At 40.1% G+C, this 25,871-nt stretch overlaps 1 protein-coding gene, 1 long non-coding RNA gene and 1 other non-coding gene across 3 annotated transcripts in view; 1 reads left to right on the top strand and 2 right to left on the bottom strand.

The window, feature by feature from the left end:
- Positions 1-650: 650 nt before the first annotated feature.
- On the bottom strand, positions 651-723 carry trnar-ccu (transfer RNA arginine (anticodon CCU)). The gene has a single exon. It is a non-coding gene; the product is annotated as a tRNA-Arg (tRNA).
- Positions 724-6,700: 5,977 nt separating this feature from the next.
- Positions 6,701-11,109, bottom strand: LOC116675476 (uncharacterized). Its single transcript, XR_004328416.1, has 2 exons — positions 10,718-11,109; positions 6,701-7,703 (listed from the first exon to the last, which is right to left on the bottom strand). It is a non-coding gene; the product is annotated as an uncharacterized LOC116675476 (long non-coding RNA).
- A 506-nt stretch (positions 11,110-11,615) lies between these two features.
- polr2b (RNA polymerase II subunit B) overlaps positions 11,616-25,871 on the top strand; it is a 30,182-nt gene continuing 15,926 nt past the window's right edge. Inside the window, exons 1-5 of the mRNA XM_032507260.1 lie at positions 11,616-11,847; positions 11,925-12,068; positions 21,466-21,605; positions 23,326-23,437; positions 23,557-23,711. Of these exons, the coding sequence (XP_032363151.1) occupies positions 11,635-11,847; positions 11,925-12,068; positions 21,466-21,605; positions 23,326-23,437; positions 23,557-23,711 (764 nt within the window). The 5' untranslated portion in view covers positions 11,616-11,634. The remainder of the gene's footprint in view (positions 11,848-11,924; positions 12,069-21,465; positions 21,606-23,325; positions 23,438-23,556; positions 23,712-25,871) is intronic.

Below are 25,871 nucleotides of genomic sequence, written 5' to 3'. Positions count from 1 at the left end.
TCAGGCGTAGACCCATGAAGTTTGATGTATATTTTACAATTGCTTGCCCATGTTGCCTTGATCTTGTTTTGTTTCTGAGTATGAGTGCTTTCTTGGTGATATCAGCGTTTTTCTTGATGAGGTGTTGGTTGATGTAAACTTGGGGGCCTTTTAATTTCCTTCCTTGTCTGAGGAGTGCAGACATTTTCTTTATGTTGGTGAACCGGATTATTACCAATGGAGTGGCCGTTTTGTTTTTGCTCGGCAGAGAATGACAATCCTCAATGTTCCCGCTGTCAACAAATGTCGTTGCTGTCCAAAAATCAAATCACCTGTTGTTCCAGCGTCTCATTATTACTACAGTCATTACTACAGGGTCTTGACAGGGTAGTGGATGTCGATTCGTCAAAATGGACAGTAAACTGCCAGAACATGATTTTCCTCGAGAACATTAATTTTCATGGCACTGTCAACAACCTTTCCAGCAGTTATATTATGATTCATCTCACCATGGAAATCAGGTTGAGGGTCAGAATCTATTGATGCATCACCCTTTCAGAGTGTCTACCATTGTGTCACCAGCAAAAGAGAGTTAGCAGAGGATAGTTTTGGTCTATTGACCTCTGGGTCATGGGCCCAGCACGCTTCCGCTGCGCCACTCTGCTGAAAATCACCCCAGATGGGACTCTAACCCACCATCCCTGGCTTAGGAGGCCAGTGCCTTATCCATTAGGCCACTGGGGCTTTACATCCACAAAGCTCACCAGTTCAGGAGAAATACATATACAGTTCTGGAGACATAATGAAACAGTAACCTTGACCTTTGACCTCCAAAATCGAAATCAGTTCATCCGCGACTCCAAGTTGTTTTGTATGCCAAATTTAAAGTGCTTCCCTCTAGGCGTTCAGAGATATTGCATTCACAAGAATCGGATGGTCAGATATGAGGACAAATTAACCTTGACATTGAACCTTTGACCTCCAAAATCTCATCAATTGATATGCAAGTTCATGTAAATGTTTTTGCAAACTTTGAAGAAACACAAACATGGGCGTTGTGATAAGATGGTGCTGTCTATCGTTGTTTCTGAGATCAACAATACCTTCCGAAGTTGAATAGCTATTGCGTACCCGGTAATATTAGAGAAGAGCTCTCGTTGGCACTGTAGGCGGACAATTTAGAAAATTAAGTTACTTTACACTTTAAACTGTTACATCTCCTCTGAATCACCATCTGCAAATTTTCAAGCCTCGTTGGCATGCCGACCACCAACAGTAGGTAAATCACTGGCTAGCTTCACATGAGTACCTCATACCTTTTACCAGGTTCAGGAGGTTAATAGTTATGGTCAAATGAAGCTTCATTAAGCTTTCTGAACAATGTTCTTCATTTTCTGAACGCATTCACCCAGTAGTGTTTTATTATTGGTTGTGCATCTGTGATTGCCCTAGAGGTCTCTCAGTCCAGCACCTCTCCCGCTCATCTTTGTCAGTTTTACTCTGTCCAGCATAAATCGCTGACACCATACCTCACACTCATCCATGCATACACCTTGCATACATGTATACAACCTTTGCACACAGTCTTTTTTCTCCCCTTTTCACGGGGTCATGACAAAGCATCTAGGGTCAATCTTAGCCTTTGTGTGAGTACATAGGTCTCCACATACATTGTTTTTATTAAGATTGACGACCAAATTGTTAGTTTTTCTGAAATTTTGCAAACCATTGCAATGCCTTTCATAGCCTCGTTGGCACAGTAGGCCGTGTGTCAGTCTCATAATCTGAAGGTCGTGAGTTCAACCCTCACACAGGGCAGCTTTTTTTAAAAACAAGAAAACTGATGCTGAAAATACAGTGACATTCAGGTGGTTGAACACTGGCACAAGCACATGAATGGAATTTTTAATTCTTTGGTTATTTCTGAGATTGATACAATGAAAGGAATTATTTAAGAGTGGTAGCTAACCAATGAAAAGGGTTATAGAACATATGTGGTATGTCCTTGGACATACTATCCAAGCAGGGAGATGAGTACGGAGATTTGGGTGCTAGCAAGATGGATGTAGGTTGCCCATTGTTCATTTAGACGTACCAGCAACATTGTTATGATACACAATTCTATCTAATCCGTCTGCATGGCCACATTTTCACAAGTGTCAGCAAAAAGGTAATTTTATCCATTTTCCATCAAACAGGGATCACAGTGTCTTGGGCTGCCTAGTGCACCAACAACCAAAATGGAGCTAACATGCATGACTGAAATCTAGAAGTTAACGTCACCAGAAATTAGCTGTTTGCCTTCACACAAACATGCCCTTTTTGTGCAAGGACTAATTCCGAATAGTAGTAGAGCAAAGCTGTATTGGTCAGGAATCAGAGAAATGTCTCCTGAATCTTAGCACTGAATCACCAATGCTTGATTGGGTCTAAATTGTACCACTGAAAACGATTAGTCAGCATGGCCACATTATGTTTTCACAAGTCTCAGCAAAAAGAAATAATTCCAAAAAGTAGAGATTTATCTACCAGCTGCTAATTATTTACCAAGGCTACATCGACACTACTACATCTGCCAAAGTAGTTTGGATATGAGGCCTTACCATAGCAAAATATATGCATTTTTTAGAAAGTAATAAGGTACTATAAGCTCTTTAAGATAAGATGGTGCTGGAACATAAAGAGCTTTGTAGGTGAGAAGAAGGATTTTAAATTATATTCTAGATTTTACAGGAAGCCAATGCAGAGAAGCTAAAACAGGAGAGATGTGATCTCTTTTCCTGGTTCCTGTCAGAACACGTGCTGCAGCATTCTGGATCAGCTGAAGAGTCCTTATGGACTCTTTCGAGCAGCCTGATAATAAAGAATTGCAGTAATCCAGCTTAAAGTAACAAATGCATGGACTAGTTTTTCTGCATCAATTTTAGATTTCCTGAATGTGATGACTACTGCACTATGGACATTTCAGTAATCCTGGCCATGATTTCACGTCAGGAATATTTTTCCGTGTAGGTTATTCAGAGTTCAATTTAGCAGAGTTTAAATGTGCGAAGTCAACATGAACAAAGAAATATGTTTCCACCCTGTTGCAAACAGGGGACCTTTTGCGTGTGAGGTGGACGTGATAACCACTACACTACTAAAACTGATGAAAAAAGATTTTTTGCATGTGTTGTGGAAGTTTCTGTTCAGCGAGGGAGGAATTTGTAAAATGAAGAAGAGACCTTGTTGAAACAAAATAAAAACAGGCTGAAGACTGGGTTAAAAGTTTAGATATTTGGTGAAAGAGTTTAATTATTTTCTCGAGAGAACAATCAAACAAAAATGACGAGAATGGCAGTTCACAATGCAACAGAGTAACAAGGTGACATTACACATTCTGGTGCCGTGTAACACTGGACAGCTCCTTATATCCTCCTCTGCCCCAACAGAAAAACCCTATCATGTTTTGGGAAAACACTTTGAACCTAAACAAAACACTTCATCTCATTCTTCAGACTTGACGGAGCCAGCTGCTGTCTCTGTCCTAATGATTATTGCGTCAGCAGATGGCCGGCGCTGTCATTCTACCTTAGAAGTTAAGAGATTTATCTTTTCCATAGATTAGTTCCATTTCTGACCTAAAGTTTGGGCAGCCTGAACTTTTACCATTTGTTTATTCCGGTGATAAACAGAGTCACACTGGTTGCTGTCCCTGGGGACTGAGGGCCCTAAAACAGGAGGAGGTGTCGTAGGAAGCAGTCACATTGTTTATGAGGCAAGGGTGAACTAGGGAGACACATGAAGGAGACATTGTGGTGATTTAACCTAAAACAGATGACTTTTACGAATGCGTAGGAAGTGAATAAACACACAGATAAGCAGTCCTTGCCTATGTAGAGAATCATTGTCTATGTAATTTTCCCATCACATTCCCCACTTTTGATTACAACCCTAATCATCATACATTTGAAAATTACCAGAAGCATACATGCAATAAAAAGAAAAGGAAAACACTTTTCTGTGAGGGATTTAAGCCTCTGGGCACAAGCTACCACTACATCTAGTCTAAAAGAAAGATGAGGAGTCAAATGCATTCTATGAATCAGGAAGCTGAGTCCGAGCTGCAACCGTCCTCATGGTAAGAGGGCAAATGAAACACTTCAGGACCATCATCTTGGAGTTGTAAGGCTTGATACTGAACTTTCTCAAGAGAAAACAAGGAAATAATCATTCATATTAATGGGATAATACAACAAATACTTCAAAAACAGAAACAGATCACAGAGATTACTGGAATCACAATATTCCCCATCCAAGCCTTCCACCCCTCCCCAAATATCCAAGCGCCCCAATCGCCCCCTGAATAAGTGTGAGGGACATCTTGAGCCCTACGACTAGTGGCGAGGTGGTTTAACTGATGGACGGTGTCAGTGAGGTTACCTGCAATGTCTGGGATGAATGTGCAGCATTGATCACCTAATACATGACAGAGCCTGAGCTGCTAACAGTAAATCTAGACCCATCTGGTTCTGAAGTAACATGTTACGCATAGCCCACAAGGCTTTAGGGAAATCGCTGAACCCCGCAAACATGACGGCGGTCAGATTTTCCAAACTTTCATGTATCTTATCAATATCATGTGCGTTATAACTAAACCCTACCACGGAAGAATTCCTGAAACAAATTTGCTACTGTAACTCATCATTTTACATTAAGCTCTTAAAGTAAAATGCAGTCAATGTACAAATAGTTAATTAGGTTTAGCACGAGTGGTTTTATGGGTGAAGCCCGTTTTCTGTGAGTGGGGAAACAATCATTAATCAACATTAATCATCCCTACATCGCGTGTAAATTTGCTGATTGAGCCTAGTCATACGTTGGAATATGAATGCGTTGTCTTTGTCAGAAGAAAGAACTCATTTATTTTACACAATGTTAATCATTTGAGTTGATTTTGTCATTTTCGGACTGAAAGTGATCGCATGGTTACAACAGAAAGGTAGTTGATGCATTAGCTACTACCATGAAGTCTGTTGTCTTAAGGTTGTTGCTTTGTTTATATTTAATATATATTTAATATAAACATATATATATATTTGTTTATATAAGTTTACCCCTGTTTCCAATACTATCTAGAGAAAGGTGAAGAGCGCTCTGCTCATTTTAACCTTATTTGAGACTGAAAACTGAGTGTGCGTGTGTATGTGCATCAATATCTGTAGTAACATTATGGGAGAAGAAGTGGTGTTAGAATAAATTATGTCAGATTTATCTCTATCATATCTGTCTAACAACAAAAAATGGTGCCCCCCACAAAACAGACAGAAAACAGAGAACAAGAATACATCTGTGTGTACACCATGTCTGTCTTCCTGTGTTCTTCCATCGTCACAGCGAGTGCTGCGCCCTTCAGGGTGTGCTGTGTGTGTGGGTGGCTGGCGATGCAGTACCGGGCTGTAGATCAGGCGGTCTTGCTTCTGGTGCCGTGGATTTCTTCTGGTGTCAGAGGTTCGTCCACTAGCACATGACACACCGTCGGAGTCAGTCTTTACCACTGCCTCGTTTCTGGTGAGTTGTGTTGCAGCGTTGGTGGCACAGAACTTAGTCTGTCAGGCCACGGACTTCCGGGTGTCTGGCGGGACTGGCTTGTCCCCTGGTCCTGGAACCCTCTTGCAGTGTGGTGCGTGGATCCACGGAGCCCTCTCAGCAACCTTCACTGCTGTGGGTGACCAGAAGAACCTGGAAGGGACCTTGCCAGCGTTTGGATTGCCAGTTTTTTCCTCCTGTAGTTTGTTACGCTGCTGGGTGGGGCAGGGCAGCAGACACCTGGATTCTTATGGCAGAGAGAGCAGAAGACAGTTGTACACCCTACCTGACATATCATGCTCGCACAGAGCAGATGAGGGAAGGGGTGCTCTAGAAGCTTCTAACCCCCACACTGGGTGGTCTGCCGAAGAGAATTTCAAAAGGACTGAGGTTACTGCGCGTTCTTACCCTCATTCACATGTACATAGTTTTGTTCTAAGGTGCCGTTATCACTTGACAACCGACTTGATATTATCAATAATATAATATAATAATTTCTGTTATTTAGAGCTTTTGCTAACACTGAAGCAGTTGTTTTGAAGCGGGAAACACCTCCACCCATTTTGATCAACCATCATCAAACAAAACTTTTTCACCTGTGACGGTGTGAGATCTACAAATTTCATCATGATATGTTCAAATGCCTGCTTTACAAAATTTTCCTTTTCTGCAAATGATGTGAAGGCCTTTGTGTACCATGTTTTCTTTAACAATACTAGCACTCGCCCCTTTGACACATGGTCCCATGGGCCCATGTGTCAACTTTGCAAAATGCGTGAACAAATGGTGTGGAAGGCAAGGTTGGATCCGGCCCCTGCCAGACTTCCTCTTTAAAGGTGCACTCTGCCCTTTTCCACTGTATTCTGCAGCTACTGATTCTGCAAGTGAAAGATCAGTCAGCTGCACTGTGTGTGTGCAGAACATTTGTATTAGCCAGCTAAGATGGAAATAAGATCAATGATCAATTGGTGATGCAAAATGGGCTTACCATAAGACTTTAGGAAGTTTCGGTGTTTCCACAATGCCCCAAAATCATGTACAACCCCAAAAGGCGTACCTGGAGTCTGTGTAGGTTGTAACAGACAACCTTCAGCCAGTTTACATGCTTCAGTGAGAGCAATGAGTTCAGCAGCCTGCATAGAGAAGTGTTTGGGAAGAGGTTTAGCAATTAAGGTTTCTGAATCTGATACTACAGCAAACCCTACCTGTCCCTGTCCGGTGTCAGGGCAGCGTGAGGCTGACCCATCCACATACAAAACCAGATCTGAGTTTGGCACCGGTGTGTCAGTCAGATCTGGGCGCGGAGCACAGGTGTGTTGCAACTCAGCCAAACAGTCATGCGGCTTTCCCTTTCCTGGCACAGGCATAAGAGAAGCAGGGTTAAGCACTGTAAAATGTTTAACAGTGACATTAGGCATATCAAGCAGACATGTGTGTAACCATAGATAACGTGCTGCAGATAAATGTGAAGATTGTTGCTCCAATAGGATCAGAGAAACTACATGTGGCACTAACAATGTTAATGGAGCAAAACTAGGCCACAGGCCAGAGCCTGTCACCGTGAGGCTGCAAGAGAACAAACGTCATGCAGCCCAAATGTTCACCCACTGTCTGAGTGAATGGAAGTTTAGGGTTTGGCAAACCTAAGGTTGGAGGGCTTTGAAAAGCTTTTTTAAGACTTACAAACGCCTAGTCCCCCTTGGTCATCTGAAGACAAGTTGTTACCATGTATTATGTCAGCTGAAGGCTGAACTAACTGAGCATAATTTGGGATGAAAACACAACAATAGGAACACATCCATAGAAATGACATAATTAGTTTCTTTGTTTCAAGTTTTGGGAGAAAAACTATTTCTCAATTCGAGATGAGGATAATGTTTTCCCTGACGCTGAAATGTCATGACCCAAAAAAAAAAAAAAATGCACTTCTTTTTTCACAAATTGCAGTTTGGCTAAACTAGCTCTGTGCCCTTCTGCTGCCAGGTGGCACAACAGTGCAATAGTGTAATAGTTAATCTTTCAAGGCTCTCTCTCAGTGCTTTGTTGTAGACAGTTGGGCTGTCAATAAAAAATCCTTATCCTAAACGTGTGAATGTGTAGGCCTTACCATCACATAAGAAGGCAACCCAGAAAGGCTGTCTTTGTTCACTGGACAACTGAAAAAAAACGTTAGACAAATAAACAACAGGAAAATATTGTGCCCCCCCCCACTGGAATTCCTTGAATTTAGTGTAGGGTTTGGCACATTGGGAGCACGTGCGTGGACCGCTGCATTTACTGCTTTGAGGTCCTGAACAAAACGCCATTCGACCGGTTTTCCCTTATCACGAATTTTTTGACAGGGAAAATAGGCGTGCGAACGGTGAATCAGGACACGGAACAATAACACCTGCTTTCAAAGAGAGTTAAAAACCGGCCTGATTCCGTTAATGCTTCTTGTTTCAGTGGGTACTGAGGTTTTTTGGGCCTGAAATCTGAGCGAGGAGTGATGACGACAGGCTGACAATTTTTATGAGCCCCACGTCATACTTATGCGCTGCCCACAGGTGATTCGGCACTTGGGACAGCAACGGAGAGATATCTGAGGGAGAGACGGTCACAACATTATTCAAAAATGTGTGTGTGTGTGTGTGTCAGCTTCTTTCTGCTGGAACACACTGCGCGTAGCTGTCACATCGTGTGACAGGAGTTTGGATAAACTTTCAGTCCGGTCAGTCAGCTGGTCACAGTCTAGGACACATGGTCCCAAGTTTCTCCACTGATCTGTGTGAGATTTGGACAAAGAGAGATATGAGCTTATGAGTGCTGGATTCTGAAAACATTCTCTTCTTATCAAGGTTACTTCTACTGCACATCTATATTCATGCCAGTATATGTAAGCACACTCAAGCTCATCTGTATCTTCTTTGAAAAAAAAAAAAAAAAATCTTCAACAAACATGTCATCTTTTCCTGATAAGACAAAATAAGTGTAATGTAGGTTTAGTTCTGACATGAAGTCAGCAAGGGGTTAAATCCCATCTCTGGCCTCATGCAGCAGGCCTGCAGCATGACCCAGAGAGATTCACCACTGAAAAAATCAGCTGAGATGTGTGTGTGTGTGTGTGTGAAAAACCATGAGTCAGGCTGGCTGTGACTTCTAATCTCACAACCTTGAGACCTGTAGGAGTTTGAGAAAACTCCTATGCCAAACATTAGATCCCTACCTAACAAATTCACAGGACACAGGAGAGAGCAAAACCGAACATGTTGCCCTTCTCTCCTGCTCCGAATCATTTAGATCCCTATGTACACACATCATGAGGTTGAAAATCTTTCTGGGACAACTGCTCCACTTGCACTCTTGCACAGAACAATTCCACCAGAAAGCTTTTGATTCAAAAATAAAAATTTTTGAAGCACATAATTTGTTGCACCTAAAAACCCAACTACATACACCCTAAACACAAACCCAACCCACAGTCTATGCCTCTAAACCAACTCTACATCCCTTCCATGCACCTTTTTAAAATTGTAGCAGCCAATTTAAACACCTCAGATAAAAACATTACATAAGTAGGAATACCTTCTAAATGTTTTTTGTTCTAGGTGACAATATTGCGTCTAGAATTCTCCCTATTGTGTGAGGAAGAGTGTGATGTTTATGGGCTGTAGCGTGTGAAAGCATTTACTTCTTTGCAAGCAGATTAGTTAGTGTGTTTTGCATTTTTACTTCCCTTATCCGGTGCAGACTGGCTCAGACTCTCCACCACTCCCGTTCCCCTCCTCCCTTTCATCCACCCGTTGCTGGCTGTAGGTGCGGTCCCCAGCTGGGGGACCCCTCGGTTGTCGTCTCCCTTCTGTATTTCGGGATGGGCATTTGTCTGCCCAGTGACCTCTTCCTCCGCAGTTGAAACATGTGTCTCGGTCCACTGCTGGCCCCTGCCCTCCACTTCGTCTTCTGCCTCTTCCTCTCGCTTTGCCTCTGCTTCTGCCCCCCCCCCCCTGTTCAGCCAACGTTGACACTGTCAAAGTTATTTTTCTTCTGTTTCTCTTCTTGTCAGCCTGCTCCGCTGATTTGTAGCATTGGATGACGGTACCCGATGCTGCTGTTATTGTCAGATGTAGGTGGGGGAGAGGCCGTGGCTGCTTGTAGAGAGAGAGCTTGCAGCGAGGTGGGGGCTGTGTGGGATCTGGTCCGCTCCTGGTGCTTGCTTCTGGGGGAGACACGGACGGTGTTTCTCCCTTCGGCCTGGGTGCTGGAGGAGGGTAGGGTGGTGGTTTGAGCAGCTGATCGCCATCTTTAAGACTCGGATAGAGGGAAAATGCATTAGTGACAGTGTTCATTTCTCCTCTCTGTGTTTCAACAGCATTATCTGTTCCCTCCTTAGTTACTAGTTTTTCATCTGTTTTCTTTCCCTACAAGTGGCTTCTTCCATCCACTGACTAAAACATTCTTGTTTTTCTCTATTTGAATTAAATCCTGGGTGCTTATTGTTAATGGGTGGAGGTGTTTTACCCCCTCTCAATAATTTTTCTTCTTCTTCTAAATCTTGCTTTAGCATCCTAAGCTTCCCTGTGCTCAAAGAGCCATTCTCAGGGAAGCCATGCTTAGTGGTCCAATAAGCCAAACAATCTAAGGTTTGTGGACCATATCGTTTCACCATCTCATCAACCAACGGGCCTGAAGGAACGTGTGATTTTGTGCCTTTATTGCCCATGTCTAAATATGAAATGAGCAGGCTAATTGAAGTACTTCTTTTTCGTATAATCGTCACTATACGGCCCAGTTTAGTCTCTCGGTAAACTTTGCGAAAAACCTGAAAACAGCTGTAACTTAATTTAAGCTACAATGACTGTTTATCTGTGATAGATTTTAGCTCGATGAAAATCCAGATAGGCAGCTACGATGACTGTTTATCTGTATGATTTCAAAATCTATCCTTCACCCCGTCCTACTCCCTTGTTTGATGAGATGATGTCAAATTAGTGGTTTATTCTGTTCAACAACCTGGATGTTTAAACCCACGAATAAAACCCTTTTTCTCTTGTTTTTGTAAAAACCTAAAATTTCCCAAAACAAAAGATAAAACTTTCACCAAATAATCCCAGTGAAAACCTTGGTCAGTCTTTGTCTCACACGGTGTCTCGGTATCCAATTCAAATTGTTTAAAATTGAAATTCTAACTTACCCCCGCTGTTTGAAATTGCTTCCTTTTCGTTTGGATTTCAGAGTGGAATCAGCGAGCCCTCCGCGGTTCTGACCCTCTGTCTCTCAAAGATGTTTTGGCGAGGTTTAGAGGCAGGTGATCCTCAGATCCCTGGGTGCTAGCTGTCATCAGTCACCAGCGGAGTCCCGTTCTGATCCCTCCTTGAAATCCTGCCGACAACGCCAAGTTTGTTATGGAAGTTTCTGTTCAGCGAGGGAGGAATTTGTTGTGAAGAAGAGACCTTGTTGAAACAAAAATAAAGACAGGCTAGAGACTGGATTAAAAGTTTAGATATTCGGTGAAAGAGTTTAATTATTTTCTCGAGAGAACAATCAAACAAAAAATGACGAGAATGGCAGTTCACAATGAAAAAGAGTAACAGAGTGACACCACACATTCTGGTAAATACAATCAGTAATACACTTCTTTATATGCAGTGCCCCCAGAGGAAAACCAGCCCTTGTTTGGAAACCAGTTTAATCTCAAACATAACAATCAGTGGACCTCAGGCAGACAGTTGGAGCTCTTACGTATTTCTGAATCTGTCCCTCGTGTGTCCAAGTGTCTTGACCGGTCATTCTATCTTAGTTAAAAAAGGACATCTTGTCTCTTGGATAGGCTCTGGTCTCGACCTGGGACCTGCTATGATAAACACCGTTCTAGGCAACTGTTTCTGTCAGGCTCCACGTCATCTATCCTTGGTGGGAAAATGCAAAGTCATAACATATCCAGTTGTCTCCTACAAAGAGATCACACTGAGGACAGATACAGGAACCAAATACTCTGAGAGGCATTGAAGATATTATTATGAATAATTAATATGAAAATCATTGGTTAAATGTAATTTTGCCATTACAACACACACACACACACACACACGTACGTGTCCATAGTCGTTAATGTGTGGATGGCCTGATGCTTTCAGGATGTTTAAGAACCTGCTGAAGGAGATCCGGATCTACGCCCAGAAGTTCATCGACCGCGGGAAAGACTTCAACCTGGAGCTCGCCATCAAGACCCGGATCATCTCAGACGGGCTGAAGTACTCGCTGGCCACGGGGAACTGGGGCGACGTGAAGAAGGCCCACCAGGCTCGCGCCGGCGTCTCCCAGGTCAGGGATCAGCCAGCACGCGTGCAGTCCCCACACCACCTGACCCCACCAACAGCTGTTTGATTCCCGCCCTGCAGGTGCTGAACCGCCTGACCTTCGCCTCCACGCTGTCCCACCTGCGCCGAGTCAACTCTCCGATCGGCAGAGACGGCAAGCTCGCCAAACCACGGCAGCTGCACAACACGCTGTGGGGGATGGTGTGTCCCGCCGAGACGCCCGAGGTAAAATATATAATACACACTGTATAAATATACACTACATATATACACACACACACAACACGCTGTGGGGGATGGTGTGTCCCGCCGAGACGCCCGAGGTAAAATATATAATACACACTGTATAAATACACACTACATATATACACACACACACAACACGCTGTGGGGGATGGTGTGTCCCGCCGAGACGCCCGAGGTAAAATATATAATACAAAAATATATAATTAACGCCGACAACTTTTTTTATCGCGCGTTAATGCAATTTTTATTATTTCTTTATTATTGGAAAAGTTTGTTGCTCACAGGCTTTGTAAGTTGAATTTTCTTATCACTGGAGTACTTCCAGTCTGAAATATCACTGGAGTACTTCCAGTCTGAAATATCACCGGAGTACTTCCAGTCTGAAATATCACTGGAGTACTTCCAGTCTGAAATATCACCGGAGTACTTCCAGTCTGAAATATCACCGGAGTACTTCCAGTCTGAAATATCACCGGAGTACTTCCAGTCTGAAATATCACTGGAGTACTTCCAGTCTGAAATATCACTGGAGTACTTCCAGTCTGAAATATCACCGGAGTACTTCCAGTCTGAAATATCACCTTGACAGTTGATACCAGCCAATCATTCAACGACACACACAGTGGGCGGGGCTTCGGCAGACTACGTTAGAGGCAGCGTGTGGGTAAGTTTAGATAAACAAAGGCAAGATACGCTAACAAATGCCATAGCAACGTGGATAGCTATAGACTGCAGGTCCATCGGTCTGGTGGAGGACGTCGGTCTGAGGATCCCAACAACGACGGCAGGTATGAGATTCCCTCAAGACGCGCCATCACAAGAAGAATACACGAGTTGTTTGAAAATGAGAGGACTGCAAAAGCGACCACGCTACAACATGTGCGCGCTGTTTCTCTTACTGGGGACTACTGGACTCACCGGGGACTACTGGACTCACCGGGGACTACTGGACTCACTGGGTGGGGACTACTGGACTCACCGGGGACTACTGGACTCACCGGGGACTACTGGACTCACCAGGGACTACTGGACTCACTGGGGACTACTGGACTCACCGGGTAATCATAATTATCTTGGAGTTCCAGTGCATCATACTGATGAAAAGTTGGCGCTGCATTCACGTGCTCTGACTGACATTAGGCTGAGACATGCGCGGGACACTGTATTGAAGTTGCACAGCAGTGGAATGTGTTAAATAAAGTCCCCGCAGATAGGACAGATAGGACAGATAGGACAGTTAGGACAGATAGCACGAATAGATACGGAATCTGATCGCTGCTGCGAGCCTTCTGCCTTCTGATCATGTCCCCTGCTTTGTGTCTCCAGCGTTCTGTCACAGTATCTCTGCTTTACAGCGCGTTGGACAGTGTCCCTCAGTGTCTCTGCTTTACAGCGCGTTGGACAGTGTCCCTCAGTGTCTCTGCTTTACAGCGCGTTGGACAGTGTCCCTCAGTGTCTCTGCTTAACAGCGCGTTTGACAGTGTCCTGCGGAGTGCATAAAGATGTGTGGCTCTAAACCCAGTCCAGCAAGGCTGCAGAGTTAGAGCAACAACAGATCAACGTGGACATAGAAGGACGTGGACATAAGAAGGAGTTGCTTAGCAACACGTTCCAACCAGATGAATCAATCTCTGGGCATGATAAATACTTTATGTTTAAGTTGAGCTGTACACTAAATATTTTATTTAACTGCTACTTTATAAACTAAATGCTGGGAAGTTTTTGCAGAACAAATGTTACAACACTTTTGTTCATATGGCAGAACATTTAAAAAACAATTGCGCTATATACACTACTATATACACTACTATATACACTACTATATACACTACTTTATACACTATATACACTACTATACACTACTATATACACTACTATATACACTACTATATACACTACTATATACACTTTATACACTATATACACTACTATACACTACTATATACACTACTATATACACTACTATACACTACTATATACACTATATACACTACTTTATACACTATATACACTACTATATACACTACTATATACACTACTATACACTACTATATACACTACTATATACACTACTATATACACTACTATACACTACTATATACACTACTATACACTACTATATACACTACTATACACTACTATATACACTACTTTATACACTATATACACTACTATATACACTACTTTATACACTATATACACTACTATATACACTACTATATACACTACTATACACTACTATATACACTACTATATACACTACTATATACACTACTATACACTACTATACACTACTATATACACTACTTTATACACTATATACACTACTATATACACTACTATATACATACTATACACTACTATATACACTACTTTATACACTATATACTCTACTTTATACACTATATACACTACTATATACACTATATACACTACTATATACACTACTATATACACTACTATATACACTACTATATACACTACTATATACACTACTATATACACTACTATACACTACTATATACACTACTTTATACACTATATACACTACTTATACACTATATACACTACTATATACACTACTATATACACTACTATATACACTACTATACACTACTATATACACTACTTTATACACTATATACACTACTTTATACACTATATACACTACTATATACACTATATACACTACTATATACACTACTATACACTATATACACTACTATATACACTACTTTATACACTATATACACTACTATATACACTATATACACTACTATATACACTACTATACACTACTATACACTAGGGCTGGGCGATATGGACCAAAAGTCATATCCCGATATATTTAGGCTGAATATCGATATACGATATATATCCCGATATTTTTTCCGCAAATGTTTAGTCACAAGTCAAAGCCAAATATGACATGTCAAAAGTAGTTTTATTGAAACCAGCAATTTCAGTGAACAGTTGCAAAATCAAATGAATAAATAATTAACAGGTTTCTTCACCTGCTTCATAAATAAAAGCTCAGCTGTTTAAATAAAAATAAAATGTAAAACATAATACTGTATACAACAGGAGTACCTTTTTTGATATGCTCACCGGTGTGATCCTGGGGGAAATAACTTGTTTGAAGACACGCGGTTTTCATCTCCCATTTCATCTCCCCTCTTGAATGAAGTGAACTGTCACGCTCATGTAAGACTCACATGTCCTGCTCGACCACATATCGCTGGTCAACGCAAAATGAGTGACGTTAGCGAGCCGGTCAGCGAGGCTCTGCCTGACTTCAGTGTACGTTAGTGGCAGTGCTTCTCGTGCAAAGTAGTTGCGACTGGGAAGCTCATATCTGGGGTCCATCGTTTTCAGTAGCTTCTTTAATCCGACTTGTTCCACAATTGCAATAGGCGTGGGGAGCAGTGCAGAGAGCGCCAGGGCAGTAGCTTGCTTGGAGGATCACAGCGTAAATTTAAACTATATCGATATATGCGATATGGTCTAATTCCATATCTCATTAAAAAATATATCGATATATTTTTTATATCGATATATCGCCCAGCCCTACTATACACTACTATATACACTACTTTATACACTATATACACTATATCACTACTTTATACACTATATACACTACTTTATACACTATATACACTACTTTATACACTATATACACTACTATATACACTATATACACTACTATATACACTACTATACACTACTATACACTACTATACACTACTATATACACTACTTTATACACTATATACACTACTATATACACTATATACACTACTATATACACTATAACACTACTATATACACACTATATACACTACTATATACACTACTATATACACTACTATACACTACTATATACACTACTTTATACACTATATACACTACTATATACACTACTATACACTACTATATACACTACTTTATACACTATATACACTACTATATACACTACTATACACTACTATATACACTACTTTATACACTATATACACTACTATATACACTACTTTATACACTATATACACTACTTTATACACTATATACACTACTTTATACACTACTTTATACACCATATACACTACTTTATACACTATATACACTACTTTATACACTACTTTATACACTATATACACTACTTTATACACTATATTAGGGCTGCACGATTATGGCCCAAATAATAATCACGATTATTTTGATCAAAATTTTGATCGCGATTATTTTCACGATTATTTGTTGATTTTAGCCAAAACAAATTTTATTGTCACATAGGCTGTTTATAACTGGAGAGGGGGGGGGGGTGATGGACGTACTCAAAGGGAGACGGCTGACTCATCATGAACGGGTCCAGCACGGGTCGAACGGCGGAGACACACAACGTGTGTATGAAACGTCTGGATCGTCACTGCGCTGCATTTTTATGAACTATGATATTCTGGCCATGGGTCACATCTCTGGTCCAGGTCCAGCAGCTGCGTCTCCCACGCTGTTACTCTACCAACTGAAGTTAGTTGCATTCAGTAACTTCTTCTGTGTTCTTCGCCGTAGCGGCCGCGATAGCAGAGTTACCATGGAAACACTGGTACAAATACAGGTTTGCCCCTCATATTTAACAATATACAGCTGTGTTAATAGAAAATTAAAACTGTAGACAAATGTCAGAAGTGTGGACCGGCGGCCGCTGTGTGGCGGGGCGCGGAGAGTAAGAGGAGAGAGAGGAGAGGAGAGATCCCACACAGGCCCGGCTTTACAGACGAAATGGGTCACGTAACGCAAAATTAAACCGTATCCATATAAACAGCATTGCAGCGGATGCGAGGACATTAGCACCGGTGCGTCCTAGAAGAGCTAACAGCTAACAGACGCTACTAGCTAACAGCTAACAGACGCTACTAGCTAACAGCTAACAGACGCTACTAGCACCGACTAGCACTGGTCACTGCTGTTGTCTAAAAAACAACAGACGGGACAAAGTGTTGCGTTTACTGGTAAACTGGTAAACCTTGAGACTGACGTATTACCGACTGCTATCTGTTGAGTTGTCCTCCCGCTACTCTGTCCTCTGGGACTCTCTACATCTAGAAACTAACCTGCAGGGTGCAGTGAACTACTCTGACTGGCTCATGAGCAGACGGCTTTACGGAGTGGGAGACTGGCTTTGCAAAAAACCCGGAGCGTTCTATGAAATGACGTTTTAAAAAAAATAATCGCTCGATCACGCAAATTTGATCGTGGGAAGTCAAAATCGTGATCGCGATTAAAATTTGATTAATTGTCCAGCCCTACACTATATACACTACTATATACACTATATAAACTACTATATACACTATATAAACTACTATATACACTATATACACTACTTTATACACTATATACACTACTATATACACTATATAAACTACTATATACACTATATACACTACTTTATACACTATATACACTACTATATACACTATATAAACTACTTTATACACTATATACACTACTATATACACTATATACACTACTTTATACACTATATACACTACTTTATACACTATATACACTACTATATACACTACTATATACACTACTATATACACTATATACACTACTTTATACACTATATACACTACTATATACACTATATAAACTACTTTATACACTATATACACTACTATATACACTATATACACTACTTTATACACTATATAAACTACTTTATACACTATATACACTACTATATACACTATATAAACTACTTTATACACTATATACACTACTATATACACTACTATATACACTATATACACTACTTTATACACTATATAAACTACTATATACACTATATACACTACTATATACACTATATAAACTACTTTATACACTATATACACTACTATATACACTATATACACTACTATATACACTACTATATACACTATATACACTACTTTATACACTATATACACTACTATATACACTATATACACTACTATATACACTATATAAACTACTTTATACACTATATACACTACTTTATACACTATATACACTACTATATACACTACTTTATACACTATATAAACTACTATATACACTATATAAACTACTATACACTATATACACTACTATATACACTATATAAACTACTTTATACACTATATACACTACTTTATACACTATATACACTACTATATACACTACTATATACACTATATACACTACTTTATACACTATATACACTACTATATACACTACTATATACACTATATAAACTACTTTATACACTATATACACTACTTTATACACTATATACACTACTTTATACACTATATACACTACTTTATACACTATATACACTACTATATACACTACTTTATACACTACTTTATACACTATATACACTACTTTATACACTATATACACTACTATATACACTACTATATACACTACTATATACACTATATAAACTACTTTATACACTATATACACTACTTTATACACTATATACACTACTTTATACACTATATACACTACTATATACACTATATACACTACTATATACACTATATACACTACTTTATACACTATATACACTACTATATACACTACTTTATACACTACTTTATACACTATATACACTACTTTATACACTACTTTATACACTATATGCACTACTTTATACACTACTTTATACACTACTTTATACACTACTTTATACACTATATACACTACTTTATACACTACTTTATACACTACTTTATACACTATATACACTACTTTATACACTACTTTATACACTATATACACTACTTTATACACTACTTTATACACTACTTTATACACTATATACACTACTTTATACACTACTTTATACACTATATACACTACTTTATACACTACTTTATACACTATATACACTACTTTATACACTACTTTATACACTACTTTATACACTATATACACTACTATATACACTATATACACTACTATATACACTACTATATACACTACTTTATACACTACTTTATACACTACTTTATACACTATATACACTACTATATACACTATATACACTACTATATACACTACTATATACACTACTTTATACACTATATACACTACTATATACACTATATACACTACTATATACACTACTTTATACACTATATACACTACTTTATACACTATATACACTACTATATACACTACTATATACACTACTTTATACACTATAACACTACTATATACACTATATACACAACTTTATACACTACTTTATACACTATATACACTACTTTTGAATTAATTATTTAATTTTGCGATTAGTCGGGGAAATTATGCGATTAATCGCAATTAATAAATAATAATCGCTGCCCAGCTCTAATATATATATATATATATATATACACACACACACTACATATATACATACACACAACACGCTGTGGGGGATAGTGTGTCCCGCCGAGATGCCCAAGGTAAAATATATAATACACACTATATTCACACATATATATATATATATATATATATATATATATATACACACACACACACACACACTACATACAGTGAGGAAAATAAGTATTTATTTATAGAACACCCTGCTATTTTCCAAGTTCTCCCACTTAGAAATCATAGAGGGTCTGATGTCCTCGTAGGTGCATGTCCACTGTGAGAGACATGTCCACTGGGAGAGACATGTCCACTGTGAGAGACATAATCTAAAAAAACATCCAGAAATCACAATGTATGATTTTTAACTATTTATTAGTATGATACAGCTGTAAATAAGTATTTGAACAGCTGAGAAGATCCATGTTAATATCTGGTCCAGCAGCCTTTGTCTCCAACGGTTCCTGTAGTCCTGCACCAGGTCTGACACCCTGCAGAAGGGATTCTGGCCCCCCCTCCACACAGATCTTCTCTAGACCAGTCAGGTTTCTGGGCTCCCTCCAAAGATTCTCTATTGGGTTTAGGTCTGGAGACTGGCTAGGCCCCCCCAGAACCTTGATCTGCTTCTTCCAGAGCCCCCCTTGGTTCTCCTGGCTGTGGTCTTGGGTCTTTGTCATGTTGGAAGTCCCAGCCTCGACCCGTCTTCAATGCTCTAACTGAGGGAAGGAGGTTGGTCCCCAAAATCTCCCAATCCATGGCCCCGGTCCTCCTCTCCTTAATACAGTGCAGTCCCCCTGTCCCATGTGCAGAACCCCCCCAAAGCATGATGCTACCCCCCATGCTCCACAGTAGGGATGGTGGTCTTGGGATGGTCCTCATCATTCTTCTTCCTCCAAACACGGTTAGTGGAATCAGGACCAAAAAGTTCTATTCTGGTCTCATCAGACCACATGACTTCCTCCCATGACTCCTCTGGATCCTCCAGATGGTCGTTGGCAGACTTAAGACGGGCCTGGACATGGTCTGGTTTAAGCAGGGGAACCTTCCGGGCCATGCAGGATTTAAACCATGACGTCTTAGTGTACTACCAACAGTAACCTTGGATACGGTGGTCCCAGGTCTTTCCAGGTCCTGGACCAGCTCCTCCCATGTAGTTCTGGGCTGGTTTCTCACCTTTCTTAGGATCACTGAGACCCCCCGAGGTGAGATCCTGCATGGAGCCCCAGTCCGAGGGAGACTGACAGTCATGTTTAGCTTCTTCCATTTTCTAATGATGTCTCCAACAGTGGACCTGTCTTCACCAAGCTGCTTGGACATGTCCCCGTAGTCCTGTCCAGCCTTGTGGAGGGGGACAATGTAGTCTCTAGTGTCTCTGGACAGCTCCTTGGTCTTGGCCATGTTAGTAGTTGGATTCTTACTGATTGGATGGGGGGGACAGGTGTCTTTATGCAGCTAACGACCTCAAACAGGTGCATCTAATTTAGGATAATAAATGGAGTGGGGGGGACATTTTGAAGACAGACTAACAGGTCTTTGAGGGACAATATGAAGACAGACTAACAGGTCTTTGAGGGACAGAATTCTAGCTGATAGACAGGTGTTCAAATATTTATTTGCAGCTGTTTCATACAAATAAATAGTTAATAAATCATACATTGTGATTTCTGGATGTTTTTTTAGATTATGTCTCTCACAGTGGACATGTCTCTCACAGTGGACATGCACCTACGAGGACATCAGACCCTCCATGATTTCTAAGTGGAGAACTTGCAAAATAGCAGCGTGTTAAATACTTATTTTCCTCACTGTATATTTGATGTAGTTAGATGTATATTTAATGTATATTTCCGTATATTTGATGTACTCCATTGCCTAGTAGTGTGATATATTTCTAGATGTATATTTTATGTATTTAGATGTATTTAGATGTATATTTGACGTATATTCCTTTATTTTTGATGTGCTCCAGGGCCACGCGGTGGGTCTGGTAAAGAACTTGGCCCTGATGGCCTACATCTCCGTGGGCTCGCAGCCGTCTCCCATCCTGGAGTTCCTGGAGGAGTGGAGCATGGAGAACCTGGAGGAGATCTCTCCGGCTGCCATCGCAGAGTCAGTCGCTGCTTTAAATACATATACATCAGCATGTTTCTGCTATAAATACATATACATCAGCATGTTTCTGCTATAAATACATATACATCAGCATGTTTCTGCTATAAATACATATACATCAGCATGTTTCTGCTATAAATACATATACATCAGCATGTTTCTGCTTTAAATACATATACATCAGCATGTTTCTGCTATAAATACATATACATCAGCATGTTTCTGCTTTAAATACATATACATCAGCATGTTTCTGCTATAAATACATATACATCAGCATGTTTCTGCTATAAATACATATACATCAGCATGTTTCTGCTGTAAATACATATACATCAGCATGTTTCTACTATAAATACATATACATCAGCATGTTTCTGCTATAAATACATATACATCAGCATGTTTCTGCTATAAATACATATACATCAGCATGTTTCTGCTATAAATACATATACATCAGCATGTTTCTGCTATAAATACATATACATCAGCATGTTTTTGCTATAAATACATATACATCAGCATGTTTCTGCTATAAATACATATACATCAGCATGTTTCTGCTTTAAATACATATATATCAGCATGTTTCTGCTTTAAATACATATACATCAGCATGTTTCTGCTATAAATACATATACATCAGCATGTTTCTGCTTTAAATACATATACATCAGCATGTTTCTGCTATAAATACATATACATCAGCATGTTTCTGCTATAAATACATATACATCAGCATGTTTCTGCTATAAATACATATATATCAGCATGTTTCTGCTTTAAATACATATATATCAGCATGTTTCTGCTATAAATACATATATATCAGCATGTTTCTGCTTTAAATACATATATATCAGCATGTTTCTGCTATAAATACATATATATCAGCATGTTTCTGCTATAAATACATATACATCAGCATGTTTCTGCTATAAATACAAATACATCAGCATGTTTCTGCTATAAATACAAATACATCAGCATGTTTCTGCTTTAAATACATATATATCAGCATGTTTCTGCTATAAATACATATACATCAGCATGTTTCTGCTATAAATACATATACATCAGCATGTTTCTGCTATAAATACATATATATCAGCATGTTTCTGCTATAAATACATATATATCAGCATGTTTCTGCTATAAATACATATACATCAGCATGTTTCTGCTATAAATACATATACATCAGCATGTTTCTGCTATAAATACATATACATCAGCATGTTTCTGCTATAAATACATATACATCAGCATGTTTCTGCTATAAATACATATACATCAGATCACAGTCTTAGCATGTTTCTCTGCTTTGTGTTGAACGTTTCAGTGCCACTAAGATCTTTGTATTATGTTTCAGTGCCACTAAGATCTTTGTATTATGTTTCAGTGCCACTAAGATCTTTGTATTATAATGTTTCAGTGCCACTAAGATCTTTGTATTATGTTTCAGTGCCACTAAGATCTTTGTATTATGTTTCAGTGCCACTAAGATCTTTGTATTATGTTTCAGTGCCACTAAGATCTTTGTATTATGTTTCAGTGCCACTAAGATCTTTGTATAATGTTTCAGTGCCACTAAGATCTTTGTATTATGTTTCAGTGCCACTAAGATCTTTGCATTATAATGTTTCAGTGCCACTAAGATCTTTGCATTATAATGTTTCAGTGCCACTAAGATCTTTGCATTATAATGTTTCAGTGCCACTAAGATCTTTGTGAACGGCTGCTGGGTGGGAATCCACAAAGATCCCGAACAGCTGATGAACACGCTGAGGAAGCTCCGCAGACAGATGGACATCATCGTCTCCGAGGTAACCAAACCTCATCATAGCAGGACCTGGTCCCACTGGGTTCTCCAGTTTCTGTATTTGTGTATATGTATGTATATGTATATGTATGTGTATATATGTATATAATATATTTGTTTCAGGTGTCAATGATCCGAGACATCCGGGAGCGAGAGATCAGAATCTACACAGACGCCGGCCGGATCTGCCGGCCGCTGCTGATCGTAGAGAAACAGAAACTGCTGCTGAAGAGACGACACATCGACCAGCTGAAGGAGCGCGAGTACAACAACTACAGGTGAGACCTCAGGTGCATCTACAGGTACAGAAAACTACAGGTGAGACCTCAGGTACATCTACAGGTACAGAAAACTACAGGTGAGACCTCAGGTGCATCTACAGGTACAGAAAACTACAGGTGAGACCTCAGGTACATCTACAGGTACAGAAAACTACAGGTTAAAGTAAAGTTGTTTGTGACCAGCTGGCAGGACCTGTAGTTGTAGTAGGAGTAATAATTCAGTTCAATTTTATTTATAGTATCAATTCGTAACAAGAGTTATCTCAAGACACTATACAGATAGACCAGGTCTAGACCACACTCCAGAAATTACAAGGACCCAACAGTTCTAGTAGTTTCCTCCAGAGCAGCAACAGGGCCACAGTGGAGAGGAAAAACTTCCTTTTAGGCAGAAACCTCGGTCAGACCCAGGCTCTTGGTAGGCGGTGTCTGACGGGCCGGTTGGTGTTAATGAAGAGTGGCAATAACAAAAAGTTTAAAAAAAATAGTTCTTTGTAGTAGTTCATGGCATAACACGGCACTGTGGGCATTACAATGCCCAGCAGGACGTAGCAGGGCACCGCAGAGTGTAGCAAGATGAACATGGCATCGCAGAACGTTTAGCAGGACCATGGCGAGGGAACATGCTGGGGAAAAAAGAACTTAAGGACTCCGGGGAGTGACTCCCCAGAGCTAGGTTAGGAACTAGGTTAGGAACTAGGTTAGTAAAAAGCATTTCTGGGACATGGATGAACACAAATGGAAAGATAGAAAGATAGAGGAGAGAGGAGCTCAGTCCCAGCTGTCTAAAACTATTACAGCATAACCAAGAGAGACAGGGTAAAGAGAGGAGCCTGGTCGGGCTAGAACTCTCCCCAACCGGATCACATCAGGCTAGAACTCTCCCCAACCGGATCACATCAGGCTAGAACTCTCCCCAACCGGATCACATCAGGCTAGAACTCTCCCCAACCGGATCACATCAGGCTAGAACTCTCCCCAACCGGATCACATCAGGCTAGAACTCTCACCAACCGGATCACATCAGGCTAGAACTCTCCCCAACCGGATCGGGCTGTATGCCAAGTCTTCCTTTAGTTTTATTATATACTTTATTATATGATAGATAAATCTGAAAACTATGACGAGAAGCAGGTGGGCCGGGTTAGGCGGACGCTGTTTGCCTAACTGCGAACAGTTATCACCGTTCTGAATGTCATTGATGTTCACAAAAACATTTTGTAAAAAAATACACACAAGACCACAAACAAACAAATGAACTCCAGCTGTTCTGATATTCAGACCAGTCTGATGCCTGTTGGCCAGTAACTCCCCCCCCTCATATTTCATCAGTGTCCTATATCAAAACTAACAACAATATGCAAGTGCATGAACAGGAATTAATTACAAATGATTACAATAATACAGTACCAATGCAATAATGAATGGGTACAACATGAACACATGATTTAAGAAACTTCTGCTCGTTTTCATCCCCAAAGTGGACCAGCTGCTGTGTCCTCCTGTGTGATACAGGACGGTATATGTAAAGCACGTAGCAATGTATCATAGACGTTAATATTAATATATATATATATATATATATATATATATATATATATATATATATATAGCTATACAAGCTATGCGGTGTATACAGCCCATTCAAGGCAGAGAAATGCGGGACTGTTGTGCAAATCAACGTTAGCGTTAGCGATTAGCGTTAGCATTGCAAGCTAGCGTTTTTTTTTTTTTTAAGTTTCAGTTAGGAACATGGTTGCAAGTATATATGTCCAGGACTGTATAGATCACAAAACAAGACTGTCGTAACTTTTAAAAAAATTATTTAAGCCGAAATTACTTAAATTTATGTGTCTCTCTGGTCGATGCAGCAGCTACTGTTGATATCAAGTGAGGTCGCGTCCACACTTGGTTTCTAGGGCCATACACCCCTTGGTCTATCCCCTACCAATTGGGACACCACTAGGTTCTGCGTGAACGCGCAAAATTTAGGGGAAGGGGTAGGGGTAAGACGAAGGATTGGGTTTCAGCCTTAAGCCTAGTCTTAAATACGGTGTCTGCCTCCCGAACCCAGACTGGAACCTGGTTCCACAGGAGAGGAGCCTGATAGCTGAACGCTCTGGCTCCTGTTCTACTTTTGGAGACTCTAGGAACCAC

Source organism: Etheostoma spectabile, unplaced genomic scaffold, assembly GCF_008692095.1.
Source record: "Etheostoma spectabile isolate EspeVRDwgs_2016 unplaced genomic scaffold, UIUC_Espe_1.0 scaffold00001961, whole genome shotgun sequence".
Lineage (NCBI taxonomy): Eukaryota > Metazoa > Chordata > Actinopteri > Perciformes > Percidae > Etheostoma > Etheostoma spectabile.
The sequence above is the reverse complement of the archived record's forward strand: the minus strand, read 5'-3'. Positions and strand labels throughout refer to the sequence as shown.